At 45.3% G+C, this 27,909-nt stretch overlaps 1 protein-coding gene across 2 annotated transcripts in view; it reads right to left on the bottom strand.

The window, feature by feature from the left end:
- LOC149437507 (class I histocompatibility antigen, F10 alpha chain-like) overlaps positions 1 to 27,909 on the bottom strand; it is an 85,294-nt gene that overhangs the window by 33,267 nt on the left and 24,118 nt on the right. For both annotated transcript variants that reach the window (XM_089660846.1, XM_089660848.1), the window contains exon 3: positions 2,421 to 2,699. In XM_089660846.1, coding sequence (XP_089516972.1) covers positions 2,421 to 2,699 — 279 coding nt within the window. The remainder of the gene's footprint in view (positions 1 to 2,420; positions 2,700 to 27,909) is intronic.

Genomic DNA, 27,909 nt, shown 5'->3' with positions numbered 1-27,909 from the left:
ACATCTGATCCCAGACCATTTGTACCTTCTATTCATTTCCCTACTGCCCAGGGGCTCAATGTACATCCTTAATGACCAGACTGTTCCTGCACACACCTTTGTAATGAAAGGGCCTGACCTAATTTAATCTACTCAACCTGTCATGGCTATGATTCCATATTTCCACTCAAATCTTACATGTCCGTTACAATAACTTTTACATGTCAAGTTGGGCAAAAAAAAAGAAGAAAATAAGCAAACAGCATCAAACAACACGACAAAAACACACGTGCAAAAAACGCACTGCAAAACAGACATCAGCAAACTGCATTGGTGTATGAAAGGTTTGAAATGCATTGAAAACACATCAAATACACACGTGTTGCTTTTTCGATGCATTTTGCATTTTTAATCTACTCAGCAACACGGGCAGAAAAAAAAAAAAAATTCACACAACGCATCAAAAACGCACATGTGTTGCGTTTTTTATCTGCCCAGCAACAAGTTGGCCCAAAAAATTTTCAAAAATGGCAAACTGCATCAGAAAATACACCACAAGTGCACAAAGTGTTACACGTTTGATGAGTATTGCTTTTCTAATCTGCCCAGCAACAAGTTGGCCCCAAAAATGTTAATAAATTACAAACACATGTGCTGCGTTTTTTATACATTTTGTGTTTTTAATCTGCCCAGCAACAAGTTGGCCAAAATTTTTTTTTATAAAAATCGCAAACCGCATCAAAAATGCACACGTGTTGCGTTTTTGATGCGTTTTGCATTAATTTGCCCAGCAACAAGCTGGCCAAAAAAAAATTGAAAAATCGCAAACCGCATCAGAAAATGCATCAAAGACACACGTAAAAAAAACGCACTGCAAAACGGACAAAAGCAAACTGTATTGGTGTGAAACAGGCCTGAAACGCATTGAAAACGCATTCCGGGCCTGTTTCAAACCAATGCAGTTTGCTTTTGCACAAAACACATCAAAAACACACACATGTTGTGGTTTTGATGCGCTTTAATCCGTCCAGCAACAAGTTGGAGAAATTTTTTTCAAAAATCACAAACCACATTAAAAACGCACAAGTGTTGCATTTTTTATGCATTTTTAATCTGCCCAGCAACAAGTTGTCCAAAAAATAAAATTCAAAAATCACAAACCGCATCAAAAACACACACATATTGCGTTTTTGATGCGTTTTTAATCTGCCCAGCAAGAAGTTGGCAAAAAAAATTGCAAACAGTTTCAGACAACATGACAAAAACAAGCGTGCAAAAACACAAAACGCTGCAAAATGGGCAAAGTGCAAACTGAATTAGTGTGATACAGGCCTGAAATGCATTGAAAACGCATCAAAACCACACGTGTCCCTGACCCCTCCCAACAATGCTGCGGATGACAAACACATGGATGTGAACGTGTCCCATAGGAAATCATGTTATATCCACTGTAGTGTGTTTCTTCAAAACGCACTAAAACCGCACAGATGTGAGCCATGCCTTATACAGTATGTCTCTGGTGCATGGCGTGTATACCATGTGGTGTGACTACATACAGCCGTGTACATAGAGCCGTGTCTGCACAGTGTAGTATGTGTACTGTATGCAGAAAGTATATAGAGTGTGTATACAGTGCGGTGTGTATATACAGCGTGTAGATGTAACATATATGATGTATGTAGTGCGGTGTGTATATACGGCGTATAGATGTAACATATATGATGTATGTAGTGCGGTGTGTATATACGGCGTGTAGATGTAACATATATGATGTATGAAGTGCGGTGTGTATATACGGCGTGTAGATGTGACATATATGATGTATGTAGTGCGGTGTGTATTTACGGCGTGTAGATGTGACATATATGATGTATGTAGTGCGGTGTGTATTTACGGTGTGTAGATGTAACATATATGATGTATGTAGTGTGGTGTGTATATACGGGCATGTAGATGTAACATATGTGATGTATGTAGTGCGGTGTGTATATATACGGCGTGTAGATGTAACATATGTGATGTATGTAGTGCGGTGTGTATATATACGGCGTGTAGATGTAACATATGTGATGTATGTAGTGCGGTGTGTATATACGGCGTGTAGATGTAACATATATGATGTATGTAGTGCGGTGTGTATATACGACGTGTAGATGTAACATATATGATGTATGTAGTGCGGTGTGTATATACGGCGTGTAGATGTAACATATATGATGTATGTAGTGTGGTTTGTATATACGGCGTGTAGATGTAACATATATGATGTATGTAGTGCGGTGTGTATATATGGGGTGTAGATGTAACATATATGATGTATGTAGTGCGGTGTGTAGATGTAACATATATGATGTATGTAGTGCGGTGTGTAGATGTAACATGTATGATGTATGTAGTGCGGTGTGTAGATGTAACATGTATGATGTATGTAGTGTGGTCACCTCTCCACTCCAGATCTTCTCTCCCATTGTTGATGTGTTTCTTCAGGAACTCTATACATTCATTCTCCAGATAATTCTTCTGTCTCTCCCCCCATCTCTCCTCCGGACTGTTCCATCTCTGTGTGGTGATCTGAGCCTCATTCATGGTCGGGATCCAGATCCCTCTCTGTGTGTCCAGAGACATGAATTCTCTGCCATCATATCCGTGCTGCTGATACCCCGCAGTGGTGCCGTCATCTCTCAGCTCACAGCCGTACATCCACTGGTAGATATGGATCCCTGCAGAGAGAAGAGGGAGATGTGAGCCGGTGTAGCGGTAGGATGGTATCTACACCGGGAACCCAGGAAGAGAACGGACATCTCCTCTATACAGAGGACCTTCTACTACAATGTACCGACACCGGGGCGCCCGCCCCTCCCCCACACTCAGCTCTGCATCACACATATACAGGAAAGCTGAGAATCCCAAATCCCACAAACCTTCTCCTGTACAGGACTAGGATGACCTCTGATGGGACCGGGATCCATTGTGAGGCCCGGGGAGGTCAGGGACAGGAAGGACCCGGGAGGGAGACGAGGACTTCCCATGGATCTTCCTTCCAGGTGGTATTTAGGGGGAATCCTCATATACAGAGATGATATGTTAGTCCAAGGTCACTAGGATGGGATCTCCCACATGGAGGGTCTTCCATCATAGTCCGGAGACCTGCCTTCTGCATTGGAGTACACAGCTCACTGCTGGACACATCCTGTACATAACAATTGTATTCTGGGGCCCCATTAACAGCGCATTGCTGGCGTGATGTGCGGAACATTGCAGAAATATATACCATGTACACTGGATGTACTGCATGTCACTGCACTGCTGAGCAACACACCCGCCTGTGTAAATGAGGCCGTATACATCTGCTGGGAGGACCTGTCTGTGTCATTTCTGGTGAAGCCTCCATCTGTCAATACATATAGCAGACCTGACAGGGGACACCTCTCCATACTTCTCTATGGAGTCCCCAGACAGGAAGTCAGCTGTGCATGGAGGAAATTCTTCCCCTCACTCTGCAATGTGTGTCCTGTGTTCACTTACAAAAAAAAAAGGTAAAAACAGAATAGTTGCTCACACACGATTGGTTGATTGAAGTGAACACAGATTCCATTTATTTACCAATATTCACTTTGCTGAGTCAAGAAACTTTACATTTTTATCCCCCGAGCAATCTAGACATTTATCTCCAATGTATGGGGCTCCGGGGTTTAGCTGCAGGAGGAGGACACGGGGGTCCTGTCCAGGTTCACTGCTGTGGGGGAAGGGCACAGGGGTCCTGTCCAGGTCCACTGCTGTGGGGGAAGGGCACGGGGGTCCTGTCCAGGTCCACTGCTGTGGGGGAAGGGCACGGGGGTCCTGTCCAGGTCCACTGCTGTGGGGGAAGGGCACGGGGGTCCTGTCCAGGTCCACTGCTGTGGGGGAAGGGCACGGGGGTCCTGTCCAGGTCCACTGCTGTGGGGGAAGGGCACGGGGGTCCTGTCCAGGTCCACTGCTGTGGGGGAAGGGCACGGGGGTCCTGTCCAGATCCACTGCTGTGGGGGAAGGGTACGGAGGTCCTGTCCAGGTTCACTGCTGTGGGGGAAGGGCATGGGGGTCCTGTCCAGGTCCACTGCTGTGGGGGAAGGGCACGGGGGTCCTGTCCCGCCCCACTGCTGGCAGCCTGTTAACCACTTGCCCTCCAGAGGATTTACCCCCCCTTCCTGACCAGGAATTTTTTGCGGCACGGCGCTGCATTATTTTAACTGACAATTGTGCAGTCATGCAACACTGCACCCAAATTAAATTTATGTCCCTTTCCCCCCACAAGTAGAGCTTTCTTTCGGTGGTATTTGATCGCCTGTGCAGTTTTTAAATTATTTTGCATTATAAACAAAGACCAACAAAAAAAACATTATTTTTGACTTTTTGCTATGGAACATGTCCAGTAAAAAATTTTAAAAAATCAAATTTCGTCATAAATTTAAGCTAAAATGTATTCTGCTCCGTATCTTTGCTAAAAAAAAATCCCAATACGTGTGTGCTGCCACGCAGCTTTACTGTTTAGAAGTTGTTATTTACATGTTATATTATAATGTTATTTGGTATCATCCACACACCCCTGCTGTTTCTGACTAGTTGGTTGCTTCCACCTTCATTTCCTGTTGTAACTCCATTTTAGTTTAGTGGTTATCAAGATGCTGTAGAGCAGCGGTTCTCAACCTGGGGGTCGCGACCCCTTTGGGGGTCGAACGACCATTTCCCAGGGGTCGCCTAAGACCATCGGAAAACACATATTTCCGATGGTCTTAGGAACCGAGACACCGCTGCAGTCTCCGGCGATGTGTGGGCGGGATGATACGCTGCTGTCACCCAGCCACACCTCCAAGATCGCTCAGCAGCTCCGCCTCCTCGCCGCTGATTGGCCACCGGAACTGTAGCTCAGGAGAGGCACACAGGCGGCCAATCACCGGCGAGGAGGTGGAGCTTGGAGAGGAGGAACCAAGCGGCAGCGCGCGTACATCAAAGAAGACCGAGGGAGCGAGTGAAGAGGAGAGCGGCCAGAGAAGGAAGACAGCTGACAGGTAAGTGAGAGAGCGAGCCCAGGCTGGAGCAGGGGTCAGCAAGGTAAGTATCATTGGTGTCAGTGGGAGGAATAGTGCCCCATCATTTGTGTCACTAATACCAACGATGGGGCACTATTCCTCCCCCCACTGACACCAACGATGGGGCACTACTCCTCCCCCCACTGACACCAACGATGGGGCACTACTCCTCCCCCCACTGACACCAACGATGGGGCACTATTCCTCCCCCCACTGACACCAACGATGGGGCACTATTCCTCCCCCCACTGACACCAACGATGGGGCACTATTCCTCCCCCCACTGACACCAACGATGGGGCACTATTCCTCCCCCCACTGACACCAACGATGGGGCACTATTCCTCCCCCCACTGACACCAACGATGGGGCACTATTCCTCCCCCCACTGACACCAACGATGGGGCACTATTCCTCCCCCCACTGACACCAACGATGGGGCACTATTCTTCCCCCCACTGACACCAACGATGGGGCACTATTCTTCCCCCCACTGACACCAACGATGGGGCACTATTCTTCCCCCCACTGACACCAACGATGGGGCACTATTCTTCCCCCCACTGACACCAACGATGGGGCACTATTCTTCCCCCCACTGACACCAACGATGGGGCACTATTTCCCCCCCCCCCTGACCCCAATGATGGGGCACTATTCTCCCCTCCACCACACTGACATCAATGATGGGGCACTATTCCTCCCACTGACACCAATGATGGGGCACTATTCCTCCCCCCACTGACACCAACGATGGGACACTATTTCCCCCCCCCCCCCCTGACCCCAATGATGGGGCACTATTCTCCCCTCCACCACACTGACACCAACGATGGGGCACTATTCCTCCCACTGACACCAACGATGGGGCACTATTCCTCCCACTGACACCAACGATGGGGCACTATTCCTCCCCCCACTGACACCAACGATGGGGCACTATTCCTCCCCCCACTGACACCAACGATGGGGCACTATTCCTCCCCCCACTGACACCAACGATGGGGCACTATTCCTCCCCCCACTGACACCAACGATGGGGCACTATTCCTCCCCCCACTGACACCAACGATGGGGCACTATTCCTCCCCCCACTGACACCAACGATGGGGCACTATTCCTCCCCCCACTGACACCAACGATGGGGCACTATTCCTCCCCCCACTGACACCAACGATGGGGCACTATTCCTCCCCCCACTGACACCAATGATGGGGCACTATTCCTCCCCCCACTGACACCAACGATGGGGCACTATTCTTCCCCCCACTGACACCAACGATGGGGCACTATTCTTCCCCCCACTGACACCAACGATGGGGCACTATTCTTCCCCCCACTGACACCAACGATGGGGCACTATTCTTCCCCCCACTGACACCAACGATGGGGCACTATTTCCCCCCCCCCCTGACCCCAATGATGGGGCACTATTCTCCCCTCCACCACACTGACATCAATGATGGGGCACTATTCCTCCCACTGACACCAATGATGGGGCACTATTCCTCCCCCCACTGACACCAACGATGGGACACTATTTCCCCCCCCCCCCTGACCCCAATGATGGGGCACTATTCTCCCCTCCACCACACTGACACCAACGATGGGGCACTATTCCTCCCACTGACACCAACGATGGGGCACTATTCCTCCCACTGACACCAACGATGGGGCACTATTCCTCCCACTGACACCAACGATGGGGCACTATTCCTCCCACTGACACCAACGATGGGGCACTATTCCTCCCACTGACACCAACGATGGGGCACTATTCCTCCCACTGACACCAACGATGGGGCACTATTCCTCCCACTGACACCAACGATGGGGCACTATTCCTCCCACTGACACCAACGATGGGGCACTATTCCTCCCACTGACACCAACGATGGGGCACTATTCCTCCCACTGACACCAACGATGGGGCACTATTCCTCCCACTGACACCAACGATGGGGCACTATTCCTCCCACTGACACCAACGATGGGGCACTATTCCTCCCACTGACACCAACGATGGGGCACTATTCCTCCCACTGACACCAGCGATGGGGCACTATTCCTCCCACTGACACCAACAATGGGGCACTATTCATCCCACTGACATCAGTGATGGGGCACTACTCCTCTCACTGACACCAATGACATGGCACTACTCCTCCCACTGCAAAATTACAGTTATGAAGTAGCAATGAAAATAATTTTATGGTTGGGGGTCACCACAACATGAGGAACTGTATTAAGGGGTCGCGGCATTAGAAAGGTTGAGAACCACTGCTGTAGAGTGAGGGAGTTGTGACATCACTGGAAATTTACCTATGAAAACACCTTTTATGTTCACACCTTTGTTACCTTGAAGCATAAAGAAGCATTGGAAAATACCTCTGAAGTTGTTATTCATTGAGTAAACTATCTGTTAAGGCGATCATTCAACTTGCTGCACACATTCTGACAGACCGGGTCTAAACGAATCTCGCCACAAGTACAACCGATGCCAAGACAGAATAGTAAATTTCCAGTAAATCTCCATGAGAATTCATCACACAGCCATCTCTGCAGCTTCAGAACTGTGAGTAACCATTCTCCTGTATGAAGAACAGTAATCTTGTCTGTGCACAGAGTGAAGCATCCAGTGTGAGCCAGGCTGCTGCTCTAGCTGCCTCATTGCTACAAATATTCAGCTCCTCAGCTCAGCCTGCTTGCAAATAAAAGTAACTACCTGCAGAGCTGAGCTTCTGCAGATTTCCAGCAAAACACTAAAACTACAGCACTTGTCATTATGTCTGTCAGAGATCCCACTGATGAGTCACCTGCATGTAATCAAGATACAACAGACACCATGCTGCATTCTGCTCGTCCTGTTAGAGCCCCTCATCCATCTTTGAAGGCAAGGGAGGCTTATGATGCAAGTAAGGAAGAGACATACAGTAACCTGACTGCATTATGGGAGAAAACTTTAAGTTGTATAACAGCCAGTAATGAAACTAGCAACAATTCTGAGCAATTGAACACTGCCCTCTCAAGGGTTAAGAAGGCATTTGAGAATTATAAAAGACTTTCTGAAAAGTACTCTTCCCTTTTGTCACATTCCAATGTAGAGGAAGCTTCACTAGAATTAAAGAACTTTATTGCTACTGACAAGCAGAGACATATCACTTATATTGTAAATCAAAGAAAATAAGTGAGCGCTTTAAAGGACGAGCAGCTGAAACACATAGGACAACCAAAAGATTCCTCACATAAATATAAAAGTAAAGTGCAGCGCTGAAGAAAACATAAAACAAAATGAAATAAACGCACATAAAGTCAATAAAAATAAGTCCGCAAAAAAATATGAGGCAGGGGGGAAGGGGAAGGCCCTAGGCCAAAAAAAGTCTCAAAAAGGAAGGACGACTTCAAATGCCCATATACACTGATCAAAGATGTATATACTGCGGTAGAGATGGAGTTTGAAGATGTAGTCAGGGAACAGAGGTAGATGCAATCCCCGGATCAGTGAAGATCCCCAGATCAAGGAAGCAAGCGTTCCACAAGACAGCAAGGAAGCAGTCACAGCTCCACCATAGAGAAACACCACTCCTTCACTTCATATCAGCTGCATCTAAGAGGAGATACTCCTCATAAAAAGAAAAGCCCATGGTGAGGTACATTTAAAAAGCATTTATTAAATAAAACAGGATGCATCCAGAGTATATATATGAAAATGCACACCGCTAGTGAATAAACATGAAAAACTAGCAATGGAGGCGGAACAGGACTAACCGTCCTGTCAGATGTAGTGGCCGCCGGAGCTCCCCAGTGCTCCGACGGCGTGGCGTCAAGGCGTGCGCAGGTTCCTCCTTACGCGTTACGTGCCAAGCACATCCTCAGAGGAAAGAACCGGTTCTTTCCTCTGAGGATGTGCTTGGCACGTAACGCGTAAGGAGGAACCTGCGCACGCCTTGACGCCACGCCGTCGGAGCACTGGGGAGCTCCGGCGGCCACTACATCTGACAGGACGGTTAGTCCTGTTCCGCCTCCATTGCTAGTTTTTCATGTTTATTCACTAGCGGTGTGCATTTTCATATATATACTCTGGATGCATCCTGTTTTATTTAATAAATGCTTTTTAAATGTACCTCACCATGGGCTTTTCTTTTTATGAGGAGTATCTCCTCTTAGATGCAGCTGATATGAAGTGAAGGAGTGGTGTTTCTCTATGGTGGAGCTGTGACTGCTTCCTTGCTGTCTTGTGGAACGCTTGCTTCCTTGATCTGGGGATCTTCACTGATCCGGGGATTGCATCTACCTCTGTTCCCTGACTACATCTTCAAACTCCATCTCTACCGCAGTATATACATCTTTGATCAGTGTATATGGGCATTTGAAGTCGTCCTTCCTTTTTGAGACTTTTTTTGGCCTAGGGCCTTCCCCTTCCCCCCTGCCTCATATTTTTTTGCGGACTTATTTTTATTGACTTTATGTGCGTTTATTTCATTTTGTTTTATGTTTTCTTCAGCGCTGCACTTTACTTTTATATCACTTATATTGAAGCAAAGACACAGATAGAGGGTAGATTAGCACAACTACATGAAACTACATCCTGTATATCTGCTTCTTCCAGACACTCAGGAAAATCAAATAGATCTGCCCGCTCATATCATAAATCATCTTCTAAGTCATTGCGGTCCTGCTCTGTAAGGTCAACATTGAGCGACCAAATACTCAAAGCTCGCCAAAAGGTTGCAGTAGCCCAGGTTCAAGCCACCTGTTCTGAAAGAGAAGCAGCCTTCAAGGCAGAAGCTAAATGCAAGGAAGCAGAAGCTAAACGCATACAAGCAGAATCAGAGGCTCAGCTAGAAATCCTTCAGAAGAATAGAGAAAAGGAAGTAGCCTTAGCGGAATTATCCGTCTTGGAACAAGCCCTTTTAGAAGAAGAAGGAGCATATTGTCCCAGCTTGGCTGCTTGTCAAGACCCTGTTGAAAGGACCCTACAGTTTGTCTTAACCCAGAACCACGATGATACAGTTCCACCTACAGTTGGAGATTCTTCCCATAATCATCCAGCAAGTCAATCAGAAGGCAACATGTCATCAAAGCAAGCTGACCAACCAGACGCACCTTCCAACAGAGACACTCCACAACTACCACGTGCCACAAAATTAAGTGTACCAACCTATCCAGCTCATGTGCCACCACAAACATATGTGAATAGAGATTACAAGGGCACAACAGAAGACTACAGAGTGAACTCTATACCTCCTTTAATACAGTTAACTTCAACTTCAAACGCACAAAGATCTTCAGACACCAGACCCTTACCTGGATTGAACCCATCTGCAATACCTTTCTCTCTACCTATCAGCCAGCATCAGATACCAACCATGATCCAAGATGGTGCACCATCAGTATCACCTGTGGATGTAAAAACTGAAAGGGTTGATATTGCAGAGTTCAGCAAGTACATGATTCGGCGAGAGTTAATTACTACTGGACTGTCTAGATTCGACGACCACCCAGAGAACTATAGGAGTTGGAGATCTACATTTAAGGCGGTAACTAAGAACTTGGACATTGAACCTCAAGCAGAACTTGACTTACTAATAAGGTGGTTGGGGCGTCAATCTTCAGAACAAGTAAAGAGACTTAAATCTGTCTACATTTATAACTTTGAAGCAGGCCTCAATGCTGCCTGGGAACGTCTGGAACAAGACTATGGGAGCCCCGAAGTCATTGAATCTGCCTTATTCCAGAGACTAAAAGACTTTCCTAAGATCTCTGTTAAGGACAATCATAGGCTTAGAGAGTTAGGTGACCTCCTTCATGAACTTGAAATTGCTAAGTCAGATCCTAGTTTGCCAGGTCTTAGCTATTTAGACACTGCTCAGGGCGTAAATCCTATTGTAGCAAAGTTGCCTAGTTATCTCCAGGGAGAGTGGACTAGCGTAGGATCGAAGTATAAATATGAACACCATGTTTCCTTTCCCCCCTTTTCTTATTTTGCAGAGTTCGTCAGGAAGATCGCAAGAACCAAGAATGACCCAAGCTTCCTGTATCCAGATACAACCATCTTACCTTCAACTACTTCAAAGGGTATTGCCACCAACAGTAAATTCAGGGACTTAAGGCATCCTATTGCCGTGAGGAAGACCGCTATCACATCCAACGTCTTGGCTACAGACATTAAATTACAAGATACCAAGGCAAGCAAGCTTGATCAACAGTGTCCCATTCATAATGCACCACATTCTCTCTCCAAATGTCGTGCATTTAAGGACAAGCCTATTGAAGAACGCAAGACATTTCTCAAAGAACATAATATCTGTTTCAAGTGTTGTGCATCCTCTGATCATTTCGCTAGAGACTGTAAGATTGCCATAAGATGTTCCCTGTGCAACAGTGCGAGGCATGTGGACGCACTCCATGCAGACCTGTTCAAAAGGAAACCTTCACCCGGCAGCAACCCCAAGACCACCTCAGATGATGGCGGGGAGAGAACTGAGCAACATGCTGACCCCGTAACCACAAGATGTACAGAGGTGTGTGGAGAAGGGCTTCATAGCAAGTCTTGCAGCAAGATATGTCTTGTAAGGGTTTTTCCTGAAGGATGTCCACAAAATGCCATAAAAATGTATGCCATACTCTACGATCAGAGCAATCGCTCGTTGGCAAGTACAGAATTCTTTGACTTATTCAACATTCATGGAGAGGCCTGGTCCTATACCTTGCAGACATGCGCAGGAAGGGTCAATACTTCTGGAAGAAGAGCCCATGGTTTCATAGTGGCTTCAGAATATGAGAACATAGAGTTTCCTCTTCCTACTCTAATCGAATGTGATCAACTACCGAACAACAGAGAAGAGATCCCCACACCTGAGGTTGCATATCATCACCCTCATTTGAGACACATTGCTAAATGCATTCCTACACTTAACAAGGATGCGAAGATCTTGATTCTTCTAGGGAGAGACATTCCGAGAGTTCATAAAATAAGAGAGTTATGTAATGGTCCAGATGATGCTCCTTATGCCCAGAAACTTGATCTTGGATGGGTGATAATAGGAGAAGTTTGTTTAGATCAATCTCACAAGCTCTTGGATGTAGCTTCCTACAAAACTAATGTGGAGGGATCATACACCTATCGATCGATGAAATGTCCATTGCACTATTATGTGAAGGAAAGACTTGATTTCAATCCTGAAGTTCCATATCAAGTACTCCAAGGCATTACTTGCAAGCTCACTTCTCACAAGGATCTTGGTGATGCAGTATACCAGACTACTTGTGATGACAACAAGATTGCTCCTTCGGTCGAAGACAAGGAGTTCATCAAGATTATGAATGAAGAGTTCTTCAAGGACAACTCCAACAGTTGGGTAGCTCCATTACCCTTTCGCGTACCAAGGCTTACTCTCCCTAACAATCGAGAACAAGCTTTAGCCAGATTTGCTGCACTTCAGAGAACTCTACGCAACAAACCTGAGATGCAAGAGCACTTTCTAGCATTCATGCAGAAGATTCTAGATAACCATCATGCCGAGCCAGCACCAGACCTTGTAGAAGGCGAAGAATGCTGGTACCTTCCATCCTTTGGAGTCTACCATCCTCGTAAACCGAAGCAAATCATAATCGTCTTCGACTCAAGCGCTCAGTTCAAGGGAACTTCTTTAAACAACGTTCTTCTAACAGGTCCAAATCTAACGAACAACCTTGTAGGAGTGTTGATACGGTTCAGGAAGGAACCCATTGCCGTGACAGCTGACATCCAACAGATGTTCCACTGTTTCATAGTCAAAGAAGACCACAGAAATTATCTCAGATTCTTGTGGCACCGCAACAATGACATTAATGATCAGGTGATAGATTATCGCATGAGAGTCCATGTCTTTGGCAATAGTCCATCTCCTGCCGTGGCAACTTATGGACTGAGAAGAACAGCACAGGAAGGTGAAAAGGAATTTGGATTTGCCACCAGGCAATTCATTGAGAGAGATTTCTATGTAGATGATGGTCTGAAATCTTTCCCAACACCTGAAGAAGCCATCAATCTGATAAAAGGAACTCAACAGCTCCTGTTGACTGCTAACTTAAGGCTTCATAAGATCGCATCTAATAGCAGTGAAGTAATGAAGGCTTTTAATCCAGAAGATCATGCTAAAGATTTGAAGGATTTGGATTTGGGAGTAGATGCCCTACCCACGCAAAGGAGTCTCGGTCTTCTCTGGAATGTAACTTCAGATGCATTCACGTTTCAGGTCTCTGACACCAAGAAGCCATTTACCAGACGAGGAATCCTGTCAACTGTCAACAGCCTTTACGATCCCCTAGGCTTTGTGACTCCAGTTACCGTCCAAGGGAGATCCATACTTCGTCAGCTTACTGAGAGAGTGACAGATTGGGATGCCCCTCTACCAGTAGACCTACTACCTAAATGGGAGAAATGGAGAGACTCCTTGAAAGTATTGGAAGAACTTAATATCCCACGCTGCTATTCACCTACTTCAACTTCAAGAAGTCAGAGGAAAGAGATTCATATCTTTTGTGATGCGTCCACTGAGGCTATAGCGGCCGTGGCTTATCTCAAGATCATAGATCCCTCCGGGAGATCCCATGTCGGGTTTCTTCTAGGAAGAGCCAAGTTAGCTCCAAAACCGGCTCACACTATTCCAAGATTAGAATTGTGTGGAGCAACCCTAGCTGTTGAAGTTGCAGAATTCCTGAAAAATGAAATGGACACTGAAATTGATCAGGTTAAGTACTACACTGACAGCAAGGTCGTACTTGGCTACATATGCAACAGTGTAAGAAGGTTCTATGTGTACGTGGCTAACAGGGTAGAACGAATAAGAAAAATCAGTAGACCTGAACAATGGAACTATGTCCCGACTGGTTTGAATCCCGCTGACATTGCCACGAGGTCAGTGCCAGCAGTTGTCCTCACGCAAACCATTTGGTTTACAGGACCCAAGTTTTTAACAGATCAGTCTTCTACAAACTCAGAAGAGGATATCGATTTCTACCTGGTGGATCCAGACACTGATCAGGAAATCCGCCCTGAAGTTATAACATTGAGTTCTAACATCTGCTCAAGAAGAAACTTGGAGGTAAGACGTTTTGAACGTTTCTCTTCTTGGAAAAGATTGGTGAAGACTATAGCAAGACTGAGTCATATTGCACAGATTTTCCGCAAGTCCAACCAGACATCATCTTGTCATGGATGGCACACCTGCAAGGAGTCACCCAATGCGTTAGAGTATGAAAAGGCGGAGTTATTCATCATACGTCGTGTGCAAGAAGAAGTCTTTGCAGAAGAGATTAAGTGTTTGAGAGGCAATAGACCAGTCTCAAAGGGTAGCCCACTATTCAAACTGAACCCAATAATCGACAATGAAGACATGCTTAGAGTTGGGGGACGACTGAATAAGTCAAGCCTGCTAAGAAGGGAACAGAACCCTTTGATAGTACCAAGAAACCACCATTTGGCAACCTTGATTATCTGGCATTACCATGAGAGAGTCAGACATCAAGGAAGACACTACACTGAAGGTGCCATCAGAGTTGCAGGGTTCTGGATAATTGGAGTGAAAAGACAAATAGCCACGATTATTCATAACTGTGTCAAATGTCAGAAGTTAAGAGGTAGACAGCAGTATCAACAGATGGCTGACCTACCCGCAGACAGACTGAGTGAAGATGCACCCTTTACATATGTTGGAATCGATGTGTTTGGACCATGGATAGTAATGGCCAGAAGAACTCGTGGTGGTGAAGTCAACAGCAAAAGATGGGCTGTAATGTTCACTTGCTTAAATGTAAGAGCTGTACATATCGAAGTGATTGAGTCAATGGACACTTCAAGTTTTATCAATGCTCTAAGGAGATTTCTTGCTCTAAGAGGTCCTGTGAAGTTGTTGAGATCAGATTGTGGAACTAATTTCATTGGTGCTTGCAGAGAGTTACAGATAGACCAACAACAAGTTGGAAATTATTTGAGTGATCAAGGCTGCGTATGGAAATTCAACCCACCACACTCTTCGCACATGGGCGGAGCATGGGAACGCATGATTGGGATGGCAAGGCGCATACTGGACTCAATGTTGCTTGACGTGAGTTCTTCACGCCTTACTCATGAGGTGCTCACCACATTCCTTGCTGAGGTCGCAGCAGTAATCAACTCAAGACCATTGACTGCCGTATCTACAGACCCAGAATTTCCGACTATCTTAACTCCAGCTACATTATTGAGCCAGAAGATTGGACAGATTCCAGTGCCAAAAGGTATTTTCGATGAAAAGGACGTATATAAACGTCAGTGGAGATATGCTCAATACCTTGCAGATCGTTTCTGGGACAGATGGAGGAAGGAATACCTCACACTTCTCCAAGGACGTAAAAAGTGGCAAACCCAGAAGCCCAACTTAAAGGAAGGGGACCTAGTCCTGCTAAAAGACCAGCAAACTCACCGGATCCAGTGGCCAGTTGGACTTATTACAAAAGCAATTGCCAGTGATGATGGAAGAGTCCGAAGTGTGGAAGTCAGGATCGTTAAGGACGGAGACTCAAAAACCTTTCTCAGACCAGTCACTGAGATTGTCCTAATTATGCCTGCTTCTAGTAATTCTGATTCAGTGTTATGTGAGGGAGTCACTTAAGATCTCTAATATAGCTAACTTGCAGATTTGAGAAGGTTAGATAGTATTTTACTGTATGCAATGTTAATAGTATTTTAAAAGGAAGAAAATAATTGTGTAGTGGTATCTCTCGATACCAGACGGGGAGTGTGCTGCCACGCAGCTTTACTGTTTAGCAGTTGTTATTTACATGTTATATTATAATGTTATTTGGTATCATCCACACACCCCTGCTGTTTCTGACTAGTTGGTTGCTTCCACCTTCATTTCCTGTTGTAACTCCATTTTAGTTTAGTGGTTATCAAGATGCTGTAGAGTGAGGAAGTTGTGACATCACTGGAAATTTACCTATGAAAACACCTTTTATGTTCATACCTTTGTTACCTTGAAGCATAAAGAAGCATTGGAAAATACCTCTGAAGTTGTTATTCATTGAGTAAACTATCTGTTAAGGCGATCATTCAACTTGCTGCACACATTCTGACAGACTGGGTCTAAACGAATCTCGCCACAAGTACAACCGATGCCAAGACAGAACAACGTGTAAAATAATTGGTTTATGTGAAAGTTATGTGTTTACAAATGGATTATACATACCTGTAATCTGGAATTTAAAAAAAAAAATTTTTATACTAATGGCTGCGATCAGCAACTTATAGTGGGACTGCGGCGGGTTGTCTGACACTGGGGGGAACCTGACTAACTGTTACTGACATCCCCAGTGACACCAATAAAGTGATCAGTTCTAATAAAAAGGACTGACATGTACTAATGGCACCGGGCAGGAAAGGGTTAACATCTGGGGCGATCAAAGGGTTAACTGTGTGCTGTGTGTGTTTTACTGTGTAATGCAGGCCATAGATGGGGAGAAAAACTTCAGATTTTTCTTTTAAAAAACGAAAAATCGGTCGTTCAAGCGGCCAACGTTACCATCAATGGTAAAAAAAAATCGGCCGATTTTCATCCCGTCTAGAGCCGGCAAAGTGTCCCTGCAGAGAGCTCTGCTATTTCTTTGACAGTTCTCTGACAGTTCCTTGACATTTATAGAGGTTGCAACAATGTATCTATTTGTTTCCATTTAGGATACAGATGTTTTTATTCGGAAACAAATAGATACAATGTTGCAACCGCTGTAAATGTCAAGGAACTGTCAAAGAAATAGCGGAGCTCTCTGCAGAGACACTTTTTGCTGGACTGGAATTCTTCTTCTTCTTCTTCTTCCTCTTCCTCTTCCTCTTCCTCTTCTTCTTTTTCTTCTTTTTGTCTTTTTCTCTTCCTCTTGCAGGTCACTGCTCATGCGCAGATTTTTTATCGGCAAAAAAATCGGCCGATTTGCCCACTAATTGCCGCGAAAATCGGCCGATCGGCAAAATCGGCCGATTTTCGGATCGTTAGTGGGCTATTTGGTCGGCCGTTTTTCGGTATTTTGGCCGTTTTAGTTTTTCTGTAAAGTTCGGAAAAAAATCGGCCGATTTTGCCGATCGGCCGATTTTCGCGGCAATTAGTGGGCAAATCGGCCGATTTTTTGCCGATAAAAAATCTGCGCATGATCAGTGACCTGCAAGAGGAAGACAAAAAGAAGAAAAAGAAGAAGAGGAAGAGGATGAAGAAGAGGATGAAGAAGAAGAGGATGAAGAAGAGGATGAGGAAGAGGAAGAAGAAGAAGAAGAAGAGGATTAGGATGAAGAAGAAGAAGAAGAAGAGGATGAGGATGAAGAAGAAGAGGATGAGGATGAAGAAGAAGAAGAGGATGAGGATGAAGAAGAAGAAGAGGATGAGGATGAAGAAGAAGAAGAGGATGAGGATTTAGAAGAAGAAGAGGATGAGGATGAAGAAGAAGAGGATGAGGATGAAGAAGAAGAAGAAGAAGAAGAGGATGAGGATGAAGAAGAAGAGGATGAGGATTTAGAAGAAGAAGAAGAAGAGGATGAGGATGAAGACGAAGAGGATGAGGAAGAAGAAGAGGAGGAGGATGAAGAAGAAGTGGATGAGGATGAGGAAGAAGAAGAGGAGGATGAGGATGAAGAAGAAGAGGATGAAGAAGAGGATGAGGATGAAGAAGAAGAGGACGAGGAAGAAGAAGAGGATGAGGATGTAGAAGAAGAGGATGAGGATGAAGAAGAAGAGGATGAGGATGAAGAAGAAGAAGAGGATGAGGAAGAAGAAGAGGAGGATGAGGATGAAGAAGAGGATGAAGAAGAGGATGAGGATGAAGAAGAAAAAGAGGATGAAGAAGAGGATGAGGATGAAGAAGAAGAGGATGAGGATGAAGAAGAAGAGGATGAGGATGAGGATGAAGAAGAAGAAGAGGATGAGGATGAAGAAGAAGAAGAGGATGAGGATGAAGAAGAAGAAGAAGAAGAAGTAGGATGAAAATAAGAAGAATTCCACTCCAGCAAAAAGTGTCTCTGCAGAGAGCTCCGCTATTTCTGACAGTTCTCTGACAGTTCTTTGACATTTACAGCGGTTGCAACAATGTATCTATTTGTTTCCGAATAAAAACATCTGTATCCTAAATGGAAACAAATAGATACAATGTTTCAACCGCTGTAAAAGTGAAGGAACTGTCAGAGAACTGTCAGAAATAGCGGAGCTCTCTGCAGGGACACTTTTTGCCAGCTGTAGAAGGGATGAAAATCGACCGATTTTTTTTACCATTGATGGTAATGTCGGCCGCTTGAACGACCGAATTTTTGTTTTTTAAAAGAAAAATCTGCCGTTTTTCTCCCCATCTATGGCCTGCATTAGGCTCAGTTCACACTAGCTTTGTCAGCAGGCATCAGACAGGCGTTTGGGAAGCGTTTTTAACGCTTCTCAAACGCCTATGAAAATTCTGCACGGCAGCACACAGTGCTGTTCACATGGAAGCGTTAGCGTCGCGGCAAAACGGACGCCTCGTTTCGAGTCAGAAGGAGTTGAAGCCTCCCATTCAAGTCTATGGTGTCACTCTGCAAACGCCTGGCAGGTGTTCGCGACACGGCTGCAGATTGTTAATACCATTTAACTTCATTATAGGCGTTTGTGGTGCGGATTTAACTCTTGGCAAACGCCTATCAACCGCCTCAAAACTGTTCATGGGGTGTTTGGGGAGCGTTAAAAACGCTTCCCAAACGTTATAGAGGCGTTTGGCAAGAGTCAGAAATAAAGTCAAGTGTGAACGAGCCCTAAGAATGCTGCTATGCAGAGTAAAACAAAGCAGTGTGCTGGAGCTGACAGGGGAGAGATCGGTATTGTTTCCATACAGACCTCTCCCCTGGCAGTGTTTGTCGATGATCGCCGGGTGCCGGCAGGGAATCTCCGGCCAAGATCCGGGGACCGACACCTCTAGCCACCAATGGCAGCGCGGGTGGGGCGGCCCAGGCACGAGCGCCCCCTACCCGGGAATACAAAATCACGTATATATACAGTATATGTGTGACTGACAGATAAGGATTCCGGCATTATTCTCACCTCAAATGATAGCTAAACACACAAGGTGCATGAGGCCTTACACCAAGTACACACTGATCGATGCTGGCTTAAGGCTCCTTTCATACAGCATCACCAGACGGATCACAACGTTTGTTACAGCAGAACTAACCCTCATATTATGGAGACTCTGAGCAGGCAGATCTTTATTGCAGAAGAGACATGCTGAGTCTGTACTGAAATAATACCCACTGATCTGTCTGAATGCAGGCTTCTACTGAATGGACACCGAGCTGTGCATGTGCAGCTCAGCTTGCATCCCGCCACACTCTGCCTGTGCTGGAAGGACCGACTTCTGTGCGCATTCAGGGGATGATGTCATCTCCCACCAGCCAATCAAGAAGCAGAAAACTCAGCACCTGGGGAGAAGGTGAGAGCGGCCAGGGAGGGATGGAGCTGTCACATCACTGGAAGGCAGAGGTGAGCAGAGCAGGGAGGTTAGTTTAGGGATACAACTGATGAATGCGGATTCCAGTTCCATCAGAATACATCACAATACACCTCCGGCTTCACTTCACTTCTCTTCACTTTACATCAGCTTTTGCCTTTCTTTAGCTGGTGAAGAAAGTAGTCAGAGGCAACAAATATAAACAAAGAAAATGTTTCTTACCTGAAAACAGACAAACAGAACAGACATAAATGGGGGACATCTGTTTACATTTGTTTATGTCCACAACAATGGAAAAGGATGCAGAACATTTCATTTCCTGCTGCAGGCAAACTGATTTGTCTATCAATAGACCTGCGTCTGTTTACATCCACCCACCCATAGACATACATTGTGCTTCAGTCTGGATCCCCCTGAAAAAATGACAGATGGATTCAGACTGAACACTTGTGTGAACGGCCCTTAGTAAGTCACCCCAAATGTGTCCCATAAACAGAACCACCAAGAAGGGCCACACATACTATAAGCACATCCAGATGTCCCTTTAAAAGCCCCCCGGCCTGCAAATGTGACCCTCCAACTGCCTCGTATGGAGGATAGGAATGTATCAACATTTCCCACAATGCACTGCTCTGGGTATCCTATCCATAGGGGTGATATGTACTAACACCGTATGACACCTCAGGTTTATTGACCAGTTCCACTTTAGAGATTTTTGGCTATAAAATGATTTCACCCCCCAGAACATTGTATATTTCCTGATAGGAGAGCCCTAGTAGAATACAAAGATGGTAGTTGCAGTTTTAATGTCACAACATATTTGTGGAACTCATTCACACGGGGTGATGACATACATGTCCCATGCAGGACCGTGTTTTGCCAGCACAGGGATGTAGAGGTGTTGCATGCATCCCTGTGGCGGGTGTCCATTTCTGTGTACTGGGACACACGGTTACACGGACACAGCCGCTGTGTCCCCATGTGACATCCATGCGTGTGAGAGTTCATGGCCCCGAATGCACCCAGGATGAGTTTGGAGACACGCACCCACACCTGCACGGATGTCACATTGGGGGACAGCAGCTTTGTCTGTGCAGCCGCTTGTCCCAAAAGACAACAATGGGAGATCAGCACGGCGATGGCTGCAACACCTGAGCCTCCCTGTGCTGGCAACACACGGCCCTGCATGGGGCAAGCATGGCATCACCCGTGTGAAGGAGACATTTATCAGATCTATATTCTCAGGAAGTCAGTATTTCTGTACATAATAAAAGATGAGGTAGTACAGAGTGTAGTATGAGATAACAAATGTGTCAGCCCTCAAAACTGCGTGCCCCCGCAAAATGACACAAAATGATGGTGACACCAATACATTATATACAGCACTACGTGTAATATTAAGAAGAAACCCTCAACCTATACAATACCTGTGGAAACAATTATCCACATATTGAAATGTCTATACTTAGAAGTGATCTCGTGCCGCTATTTTCCACCAATTCCGGCTCTCCGCCTCCACTTCTTGAGAACATCAGGATGACAAAAACGTCACGTCGAGACGGGCCAGGAAGTGACGTCATCCCGCACAGTACACCCGGAAGTGACTTTGTATACACCCGGAAAGGAGCAGGAAGGGACCGCTCAGCATGTAAACTATGGAGCAGGTACCCAAGGACTGCTAATAACCTATGTACATGCACCCTAGTGCTAGGGAAAGAACTTTGTATTGTGATAAAGTGTTGGAATGTTTTCCACTATGGCGGTCTCCCTCTATTCCCTCTCTACGTGGCATGAGGTCATGTTGCTGGAACAGAAGTACAAGGAGAGTGCAGTGTTTGCCCCCGGTGGGAAGTGGATGATGCCATAAAAGACCCCGGATAACAAGCACATTATGACTGGCCTATAGCGGATGGTCATATAGATCTGGTGGGTTCTCTGTGTTGGTGGTGGGGGATCACTGGAGCACAGTACTAAATCTACACTGTGTCTGTGTGAAGAATATGCACAGAGACACCTGCATGACATGAACGGCACTGACATTTTATTCAGGCCATAGAGCCAGAATAGAGCTAGAACTGTGGGAAATAGCGGCACCAGATCACTTGTAAGTATGGACCTTTCTATATGTGGATAAATGTTTGCAGTTACTGGATAGGTTGAGGATTCCTTCCTAAAGTGGTTGCAAAGGCTCAAGATTTTTTATGTTCATGTATTCTATGTATGAAGGTAAAAACCGTCTGTGAGCACCAGCCCCCCATAATACTCACCTAGCCTCTTCTTGAACAAGATATGTGCACGAGAGTCTCGGCTATCCCAGGACTCCCTCTGCTGTCAATCACAGCCAGTGAGCCATTGAAGAGAGAGAGGGTGCGGGGCAGAGCGGGAGCTTCGTGTGTGAATGGACAGACAGAGCAGTGGCTCGGGAGCATGGCTGCTTGGGTGGCCCCATAGCAAACGGTTTGCTGTGGGGGCACCTAACAGGAATGAGGGGCCAGGAGTGCCAGCAGGGGACCCGAGAAGAAGAAGGGGATCAGGACTGATCTGTACAAAACCACTACACAGAGCAGGCAGGTATGATATGTTTGTTTGTTTTAAACCAAGCCTTTAGTATCGCTTTAATATCACACATAGCGCTGTATAGAATTTATTGGTGTTAGTATTGAGTGCATGTATGGCACTGTGAGTACAGCTGCTCTAGTGGGGTTTTTTTTGTTTCTTTTCAGTATTTATTTGTTTTAATCTCAGCACTGCTGTACAATATTAAGGACTGAATAAAGGATGGTACCCAGAAATATCAATAGGCAATTCTTTAAATGCCTTTACAGCTCATCAGTTTACACCATAAATGATGGTTCTAGAATTATTGCTCGCTCAGACGTTTGTGGCAACATGCTTGGTGCATTCATAGTTTACATACATGTGTACACGTTTGCATTTCCAGGTGTACACAGAGCAATGAGGTTACTTTAAGTTGTTTTATTATAATTCTTTTTACTTTTCTTCCTTTATCTTTATTGCTATCACAAGGGAGCTATTAACCCCCATTTGTTAGCATTGGACAGGTGACAGGTCCACTTTATGGAGACATCAGGGGGCTATAAGACTCCTAATCCCTTTCCTTCCCTTCACATGATCTGTGTTTGATCAGCTGTTTTCCTGACTGTAGTATCCAGGGAAAAAGAACTTTTGGAGCTGGAAATGCTCAGAGCTGAGTGCATTCATCTTCACAGCAGAGAAGAGAGGAATGGATATTCCTCCATCCCCTCCTGCTCACCATACTGATACTGTCTGATGTGATCCTGGGCTCCCCTGCTCCTCCCGGAGGGAAGACAACACTGGCCACTCTGCAAAACTGATCAGACAGTTATATAGCCACTTGGATCACTTTTACATGACAGCCCAAAGCCAACTATACAACACAAACACAAGCTCATGTCTGTTCCTGCAGCCCTGAGCTTGGGTTCTCCCCTTCACTCTCTGGACATACGTAGTACACCAAGGAGCTGAAGATGTTGAAGTCTATGTATAGCCACAACGTTTTTCAGTTATGGATAGTGTAACAAAGGGTAAATCTCCTTTTATATTTGCTGTTTGTATCTTTGGAAGATTTCTCCTCATCAAATTGAAAAACTATTAGATGGGCATGTTAACAACTGCAACATGCAGGGATATGGGAATTACTATTAAAATAAACTCACGCGTACACACAGGTTAAACTGGATGGACCAGTGTTTTTATTCAACCTTACCAACTATGTAACTTTCTGATTTGGTGACAATGGTCACTAAGACATGTAGCGCCCTCTAGTGTAGATAGTTTATTTCTTGTGTATAGCTAGAGGTTTGCCAAAAACCTGGGTATGAGTCATCAAGGTTACTTCAGGTTAAGGCTGGAGGGCTCTACAGGTCAGTCCTCTGGCACTTCCCCCTGCTCTAGAAACTTGGAGAAGTTTCTAGAAGTCAGTAGGCAGAGGTGAGCAGGGGCTGATCTGCATATTTATGAGAGTCTGACCAGAAGGCCTGGTAGTGTTGGAGACCAGTCCATAAATATGAGAAAGCCTGACCAGCAGGGGAATTAGGTAGAAGATGGAATGAGGAAGTGCTGCTGGTGTGGAGCCTGGGAGGGGACCCTGGAGGAAGGGGAGTCTACTTACAGGTTGGGAGCTGGAAAGAGGGACCTCCACTGCTCTACAGTCTACTGAGAAGAACCTCCTGTCAGCAGGGGATGAAGCCAGTGTAAGGTCTGAAAGCAGCTTCACCCTTTAAAGCTACAGGAACAGGAGAGTGTGAGCACCTCTACACCCCCTGAACCTACAAGAAACAGGGCTGTCAGGTGCCATACCCAACTAGTTCTCCCTGGGAAAGCATTTACATGTGCCTCAGAATCCCTCGCCCTGGGATACACTTCATGACAGCAAGGTGGATGAGGAGATTTTCATCTGGGGTCAGAAGAGGTTCATTTAAAGGGACTAAGTGCTCCTAGTAAAGATTGTGTGCTGATTTCTTCAAAGACAAGAGCCTCTCCTGAAGGAATAGAGTGTCTAGGATCTATTTTTGGACTTTTTGCGGAATTCTTGCCTTTTTGTATATAAGAAGTTGTCCTCCAAGTTGTTTTGGTTTCATTGGGCATCCCATATATCCCTAGACACCATCTAAGTTGTTTAACTCCTTAATAAAACAACAAAGCCAAGCTCATGGATGGATTTCTGACTTCGGATATAAGAGTGGAAAATGCATGTTGCCTGGCTGTTCTGGAAATAGGGGTCCCAAAACCGGGGACAGTAGTGGTACCGGAAAATATGAAAATCTCCCCAGAGGAAACACAGAGATCAATGCACTGACATTAACCTCTATAGAAGAATAAATGTACAAACTGATCTCTGACATTAACTGATCAGAAGTTTGCGTACATTGACACTAGTAGAGTACTGTACCGTGTTATCCATCATTTAATTCAGAAAGTTTGGAGTAGAAGTGATCCCTTTATTACATAAATTTAGTTTTGATGTAAGATTTCAGTATAAATCAGATCCCTTCATTAGGATATATATGTAGTGCTACCCTCAAAGGAGCCATTTGAATGTTTGGGTCCCCTTTTGCTTTGCCTCAACCCCAAGAACAACCTCTACCCCTCTGGCACACCAGGTTAGAGGAGTCACTGCAGACACCAACACAGATATTAGAATTTTATAAACTTTACTGGATATTTGAAGTCAATAATGAAACAGACCCTGGACCAACAAATATACTCTCTGACTATGGAGTTCAGTCACTCACAGATTTATACCAATATATATTGAGACAAATCTTCAGTAGATCTATGATCCCAGGCGTAAGAGGGGGAGAGGAGATCCTTGGTCAGTCAGCTCCCTCTAGGCCCTGACACCACAGGCAATAAACAGTACAATATATTGACTCTGGGTAGGAGTTCTCCTTTAAATGACTAAGCAGTAATTCAGCAATATTAATATACAGTCAGCAGCCTCCCCACAGATGGAGGCCCTTTGGATGGGGGAGTCCCAATGGTGAGTGTGTTCCTTAATTCCAGCCTGCTTATGATGAGGCACAGATTTGTCATTGTACAATAGTAACAACTGGATGAAAGAGATTAGCAGATAGAACTCCTCAGCAGCAACTTCTGGTAGTTGTAATCCAGATCATGCTGAGGAGGACAGTATAACTAGGCTGGAAGACTACAAGTCCCAAGATCCTCAGCTTTCAGACACACTTCCCACTCTGTCAGCAGGAAATGACATGATTACTCTGCACTGAACACTAGAGGGAAAGGAAGGGAGTCCAGTCTGTGCAGCAAATATCTTTGAATTGCAGAATGACACAGCCTGACCCGGCTACATATACATTTCTGATGGGACACAATGGTTCTGAAGCTCACATATATCTATGCAGAGAGTTACAAGGAGGGGCAATGAAATATACACATAGAAAAGTACAACTTTTGTTTTTACACACTTTAGGCCTCATGCACACTGGGCATTTCTCTGTGGCTGGAGGGCACAGGCACACCATATATCCCTGCTGCTGGCAGCCTGTCCATCTCCTTGGGGGTCTGACAGCTGCTGCGGCTGGACAGGGCTGGGCGATGCACTTAGCAGTTATTCTATCTAGGGCAGTATACACCCAGAGACAATTTCCTGGAATGCAGATTGGTTGTGTTCCAGGCATTCATCTCTGGGCACATACTGCCCTAAACATACATACCGCTAGGTGCCCTGTCCAGCCACAGTAGTGTTCACATTCACACAGTCTGCCAGCAGCAGGAATGGATCTATTACTTTGCTTTTGGCGCCACTCAAAGAAGAGGTGAAAGTACAGTGCCTTGAAAAAGTAATCATACCCCTTGAAATTTTCCACATTTTGTCCCATTACAACCAAAAATGTAAATGTGTTTTGTTGGGTTTTTATGTGATAAACCAGCACAAAGTGGCGCATAATTCTGAAGTAAAAGAAAAACATTTTTTACAAATAAATATGTAAAAAAGTATGGTGTACATTTGTATTTGGCTCCCTTTACTCTGATACCCCTAACTAAAATCTAGTGGAACCAACTGCCAACAAACAGCATCATGAAGGCCAAGGAACACAGTCAGGCCAGGGAAGTTTAAAGCAGGGTTAGGTTATAAAAAAATCCAAGGCTTCGAACATCTCACGGAGCACTGTTCAATCCACCATCCAAAAATGGAATGAGTAAGGCAAAACTGCAAACCTACCAACACATGGCCGACCACCTAAACTGACAGGCCGGGCAAGGAGAACATTCATCAGAGAAGCAGCCAAGAGGCCCATGGGAACTCTGGAGGAGCTGCAGAGATCCACAGCTCAGGTGGGAGAATCTGTCCCCAAGACAACTATTAGTCGTGCACTCCACAAATCTGGCCTTTATGGAAGAGTGGCAAGAAGAAAGCCATTGTTGAAAGAAAACCATAAAAAATCCCGTCTGCAATTTGTGAGAAGCCATGTGGGGGACACAGCAAACATGTGGAAGAAGGTGCTCTGGTCAGATGAGACCAAAATTTAAATTTTTTGGTCTAAAAGCAAAACGCTATGTGTGGTGGAAAACTAACACTGCACATCACCCTGAACACACCATCCCTACTGTGAAACATGGTGGTAGCAGCATCATGTTGTGGGGATGCTTTTCTTCAGCAAGGGCAGGGAAGCTGGTCAGAGTTGATGGGAAGATGGATGGAGCCAAATACAGGGCAATCCTAGAAGAAAACCTGTTAGAGTCTGCAAAAAACTTGAGACTTGAAACATCCAGCCAGAGCTACAATGGAATGGTTTAGATCAAAGCATAGTCATGTGTTAGAATGGCCCAGTCACAGTCCAGACCTAAATCCAATGGAGAATCTGTGGCAAGACTTGATAATTGCTGTTCACAGACGCTCCATCCAATCTGACAGAGCTTGAGCAATTTTACAAAGAAGAATGGGCAGAAATGTCCCTCTCTAGATGTGCAAAGCTGGGAGAGACATCCCCAAAAAGACTTGCAGCTGGAATTGCAGCCAAAGGGCGTCCTACAAAGTATTGACTCCGGGGGGCTGAATACAAATGCTGCCACACTTTTCAGATATTTATTTGTAAAAAATGTGGAAAACCATTTATCATTTTCCTTCCACTTCACAAATATGTGACACATTGTGTTGGTCTATGTTATAAAATCCCAATAAAATACATTTACATTTTTGGTTGTAACATGACAAATGTGGAAAATGTCAAGGGGTATGAATACTTTTTCAAGGCACTGTATATCCCTGTGTCCCAGAGCATGGGGTGCAGGCTTATCCTGATACCAATCCAGACAGCTAGCAAATGTAAAGAGGAAAGGATTTCTGCTACTCCCGACCAGCCCAGGTGAAGAAATGATAAGGAGCAGCCTCAGCTTACATGACTCCACCACAGGAAAGGATAGTGCACCTGTGCCCTCCTGCTGCAGCTAAGCACCAGAACCTCATTCTCTGGGGCTGAATGCCCAGTGTGCATGAGGCCTTAAGCCCAACATAGACAGATTGAAATTCAGCCAATTCAGCAGAAAACAATCGAATTTTGATCCATCTGGTTGTACTGAAGTCGATCTATTGATTGAATTCATTACAACTAGCCTGTTGGGTTTTTTGTATGACCACTGCCAGCGGCTATAGTCACCAGCAGTGATCATTGCATTCTGACAGCAGGAAAACTCCCAAGAGTCAGAATAGAATATCTCAGCGGGAGGGATTCCCCCATTGACAATGACTGTGCTGACGGGGGAATTGAGCAATTCTTTCCTTCAACCTGTGGTTGAAAAAAAGAAAATTGGCGCCTTAAGGTGTACCTTAGGCCGAAAAACATTAGAAAACAGTTGGTTCAGGTGGGATCGGCTGACTTTCAGCCAG

The sequence above is a fragment of the Staurois parvus genome, unplaced genomic scaffold, assembly GCF_062004578.1.
Source record: "Staurois parvus isolate SC_StPar_1 unplaced genomic scaffold, SC_StPar_1.0 ptg001284l, whole genome shotgun sequence".
In the NCBI taxonomy this organism is placed as follows: domain Eukaryota; kingdom Metazoa; phylum Chordata; class Amphibia; order Anura; family Ranidae; genus Staurois; species Staurois parvus.
This window is presented reverse-complemented; position numbering and strand designations above follow the sequence as displayed.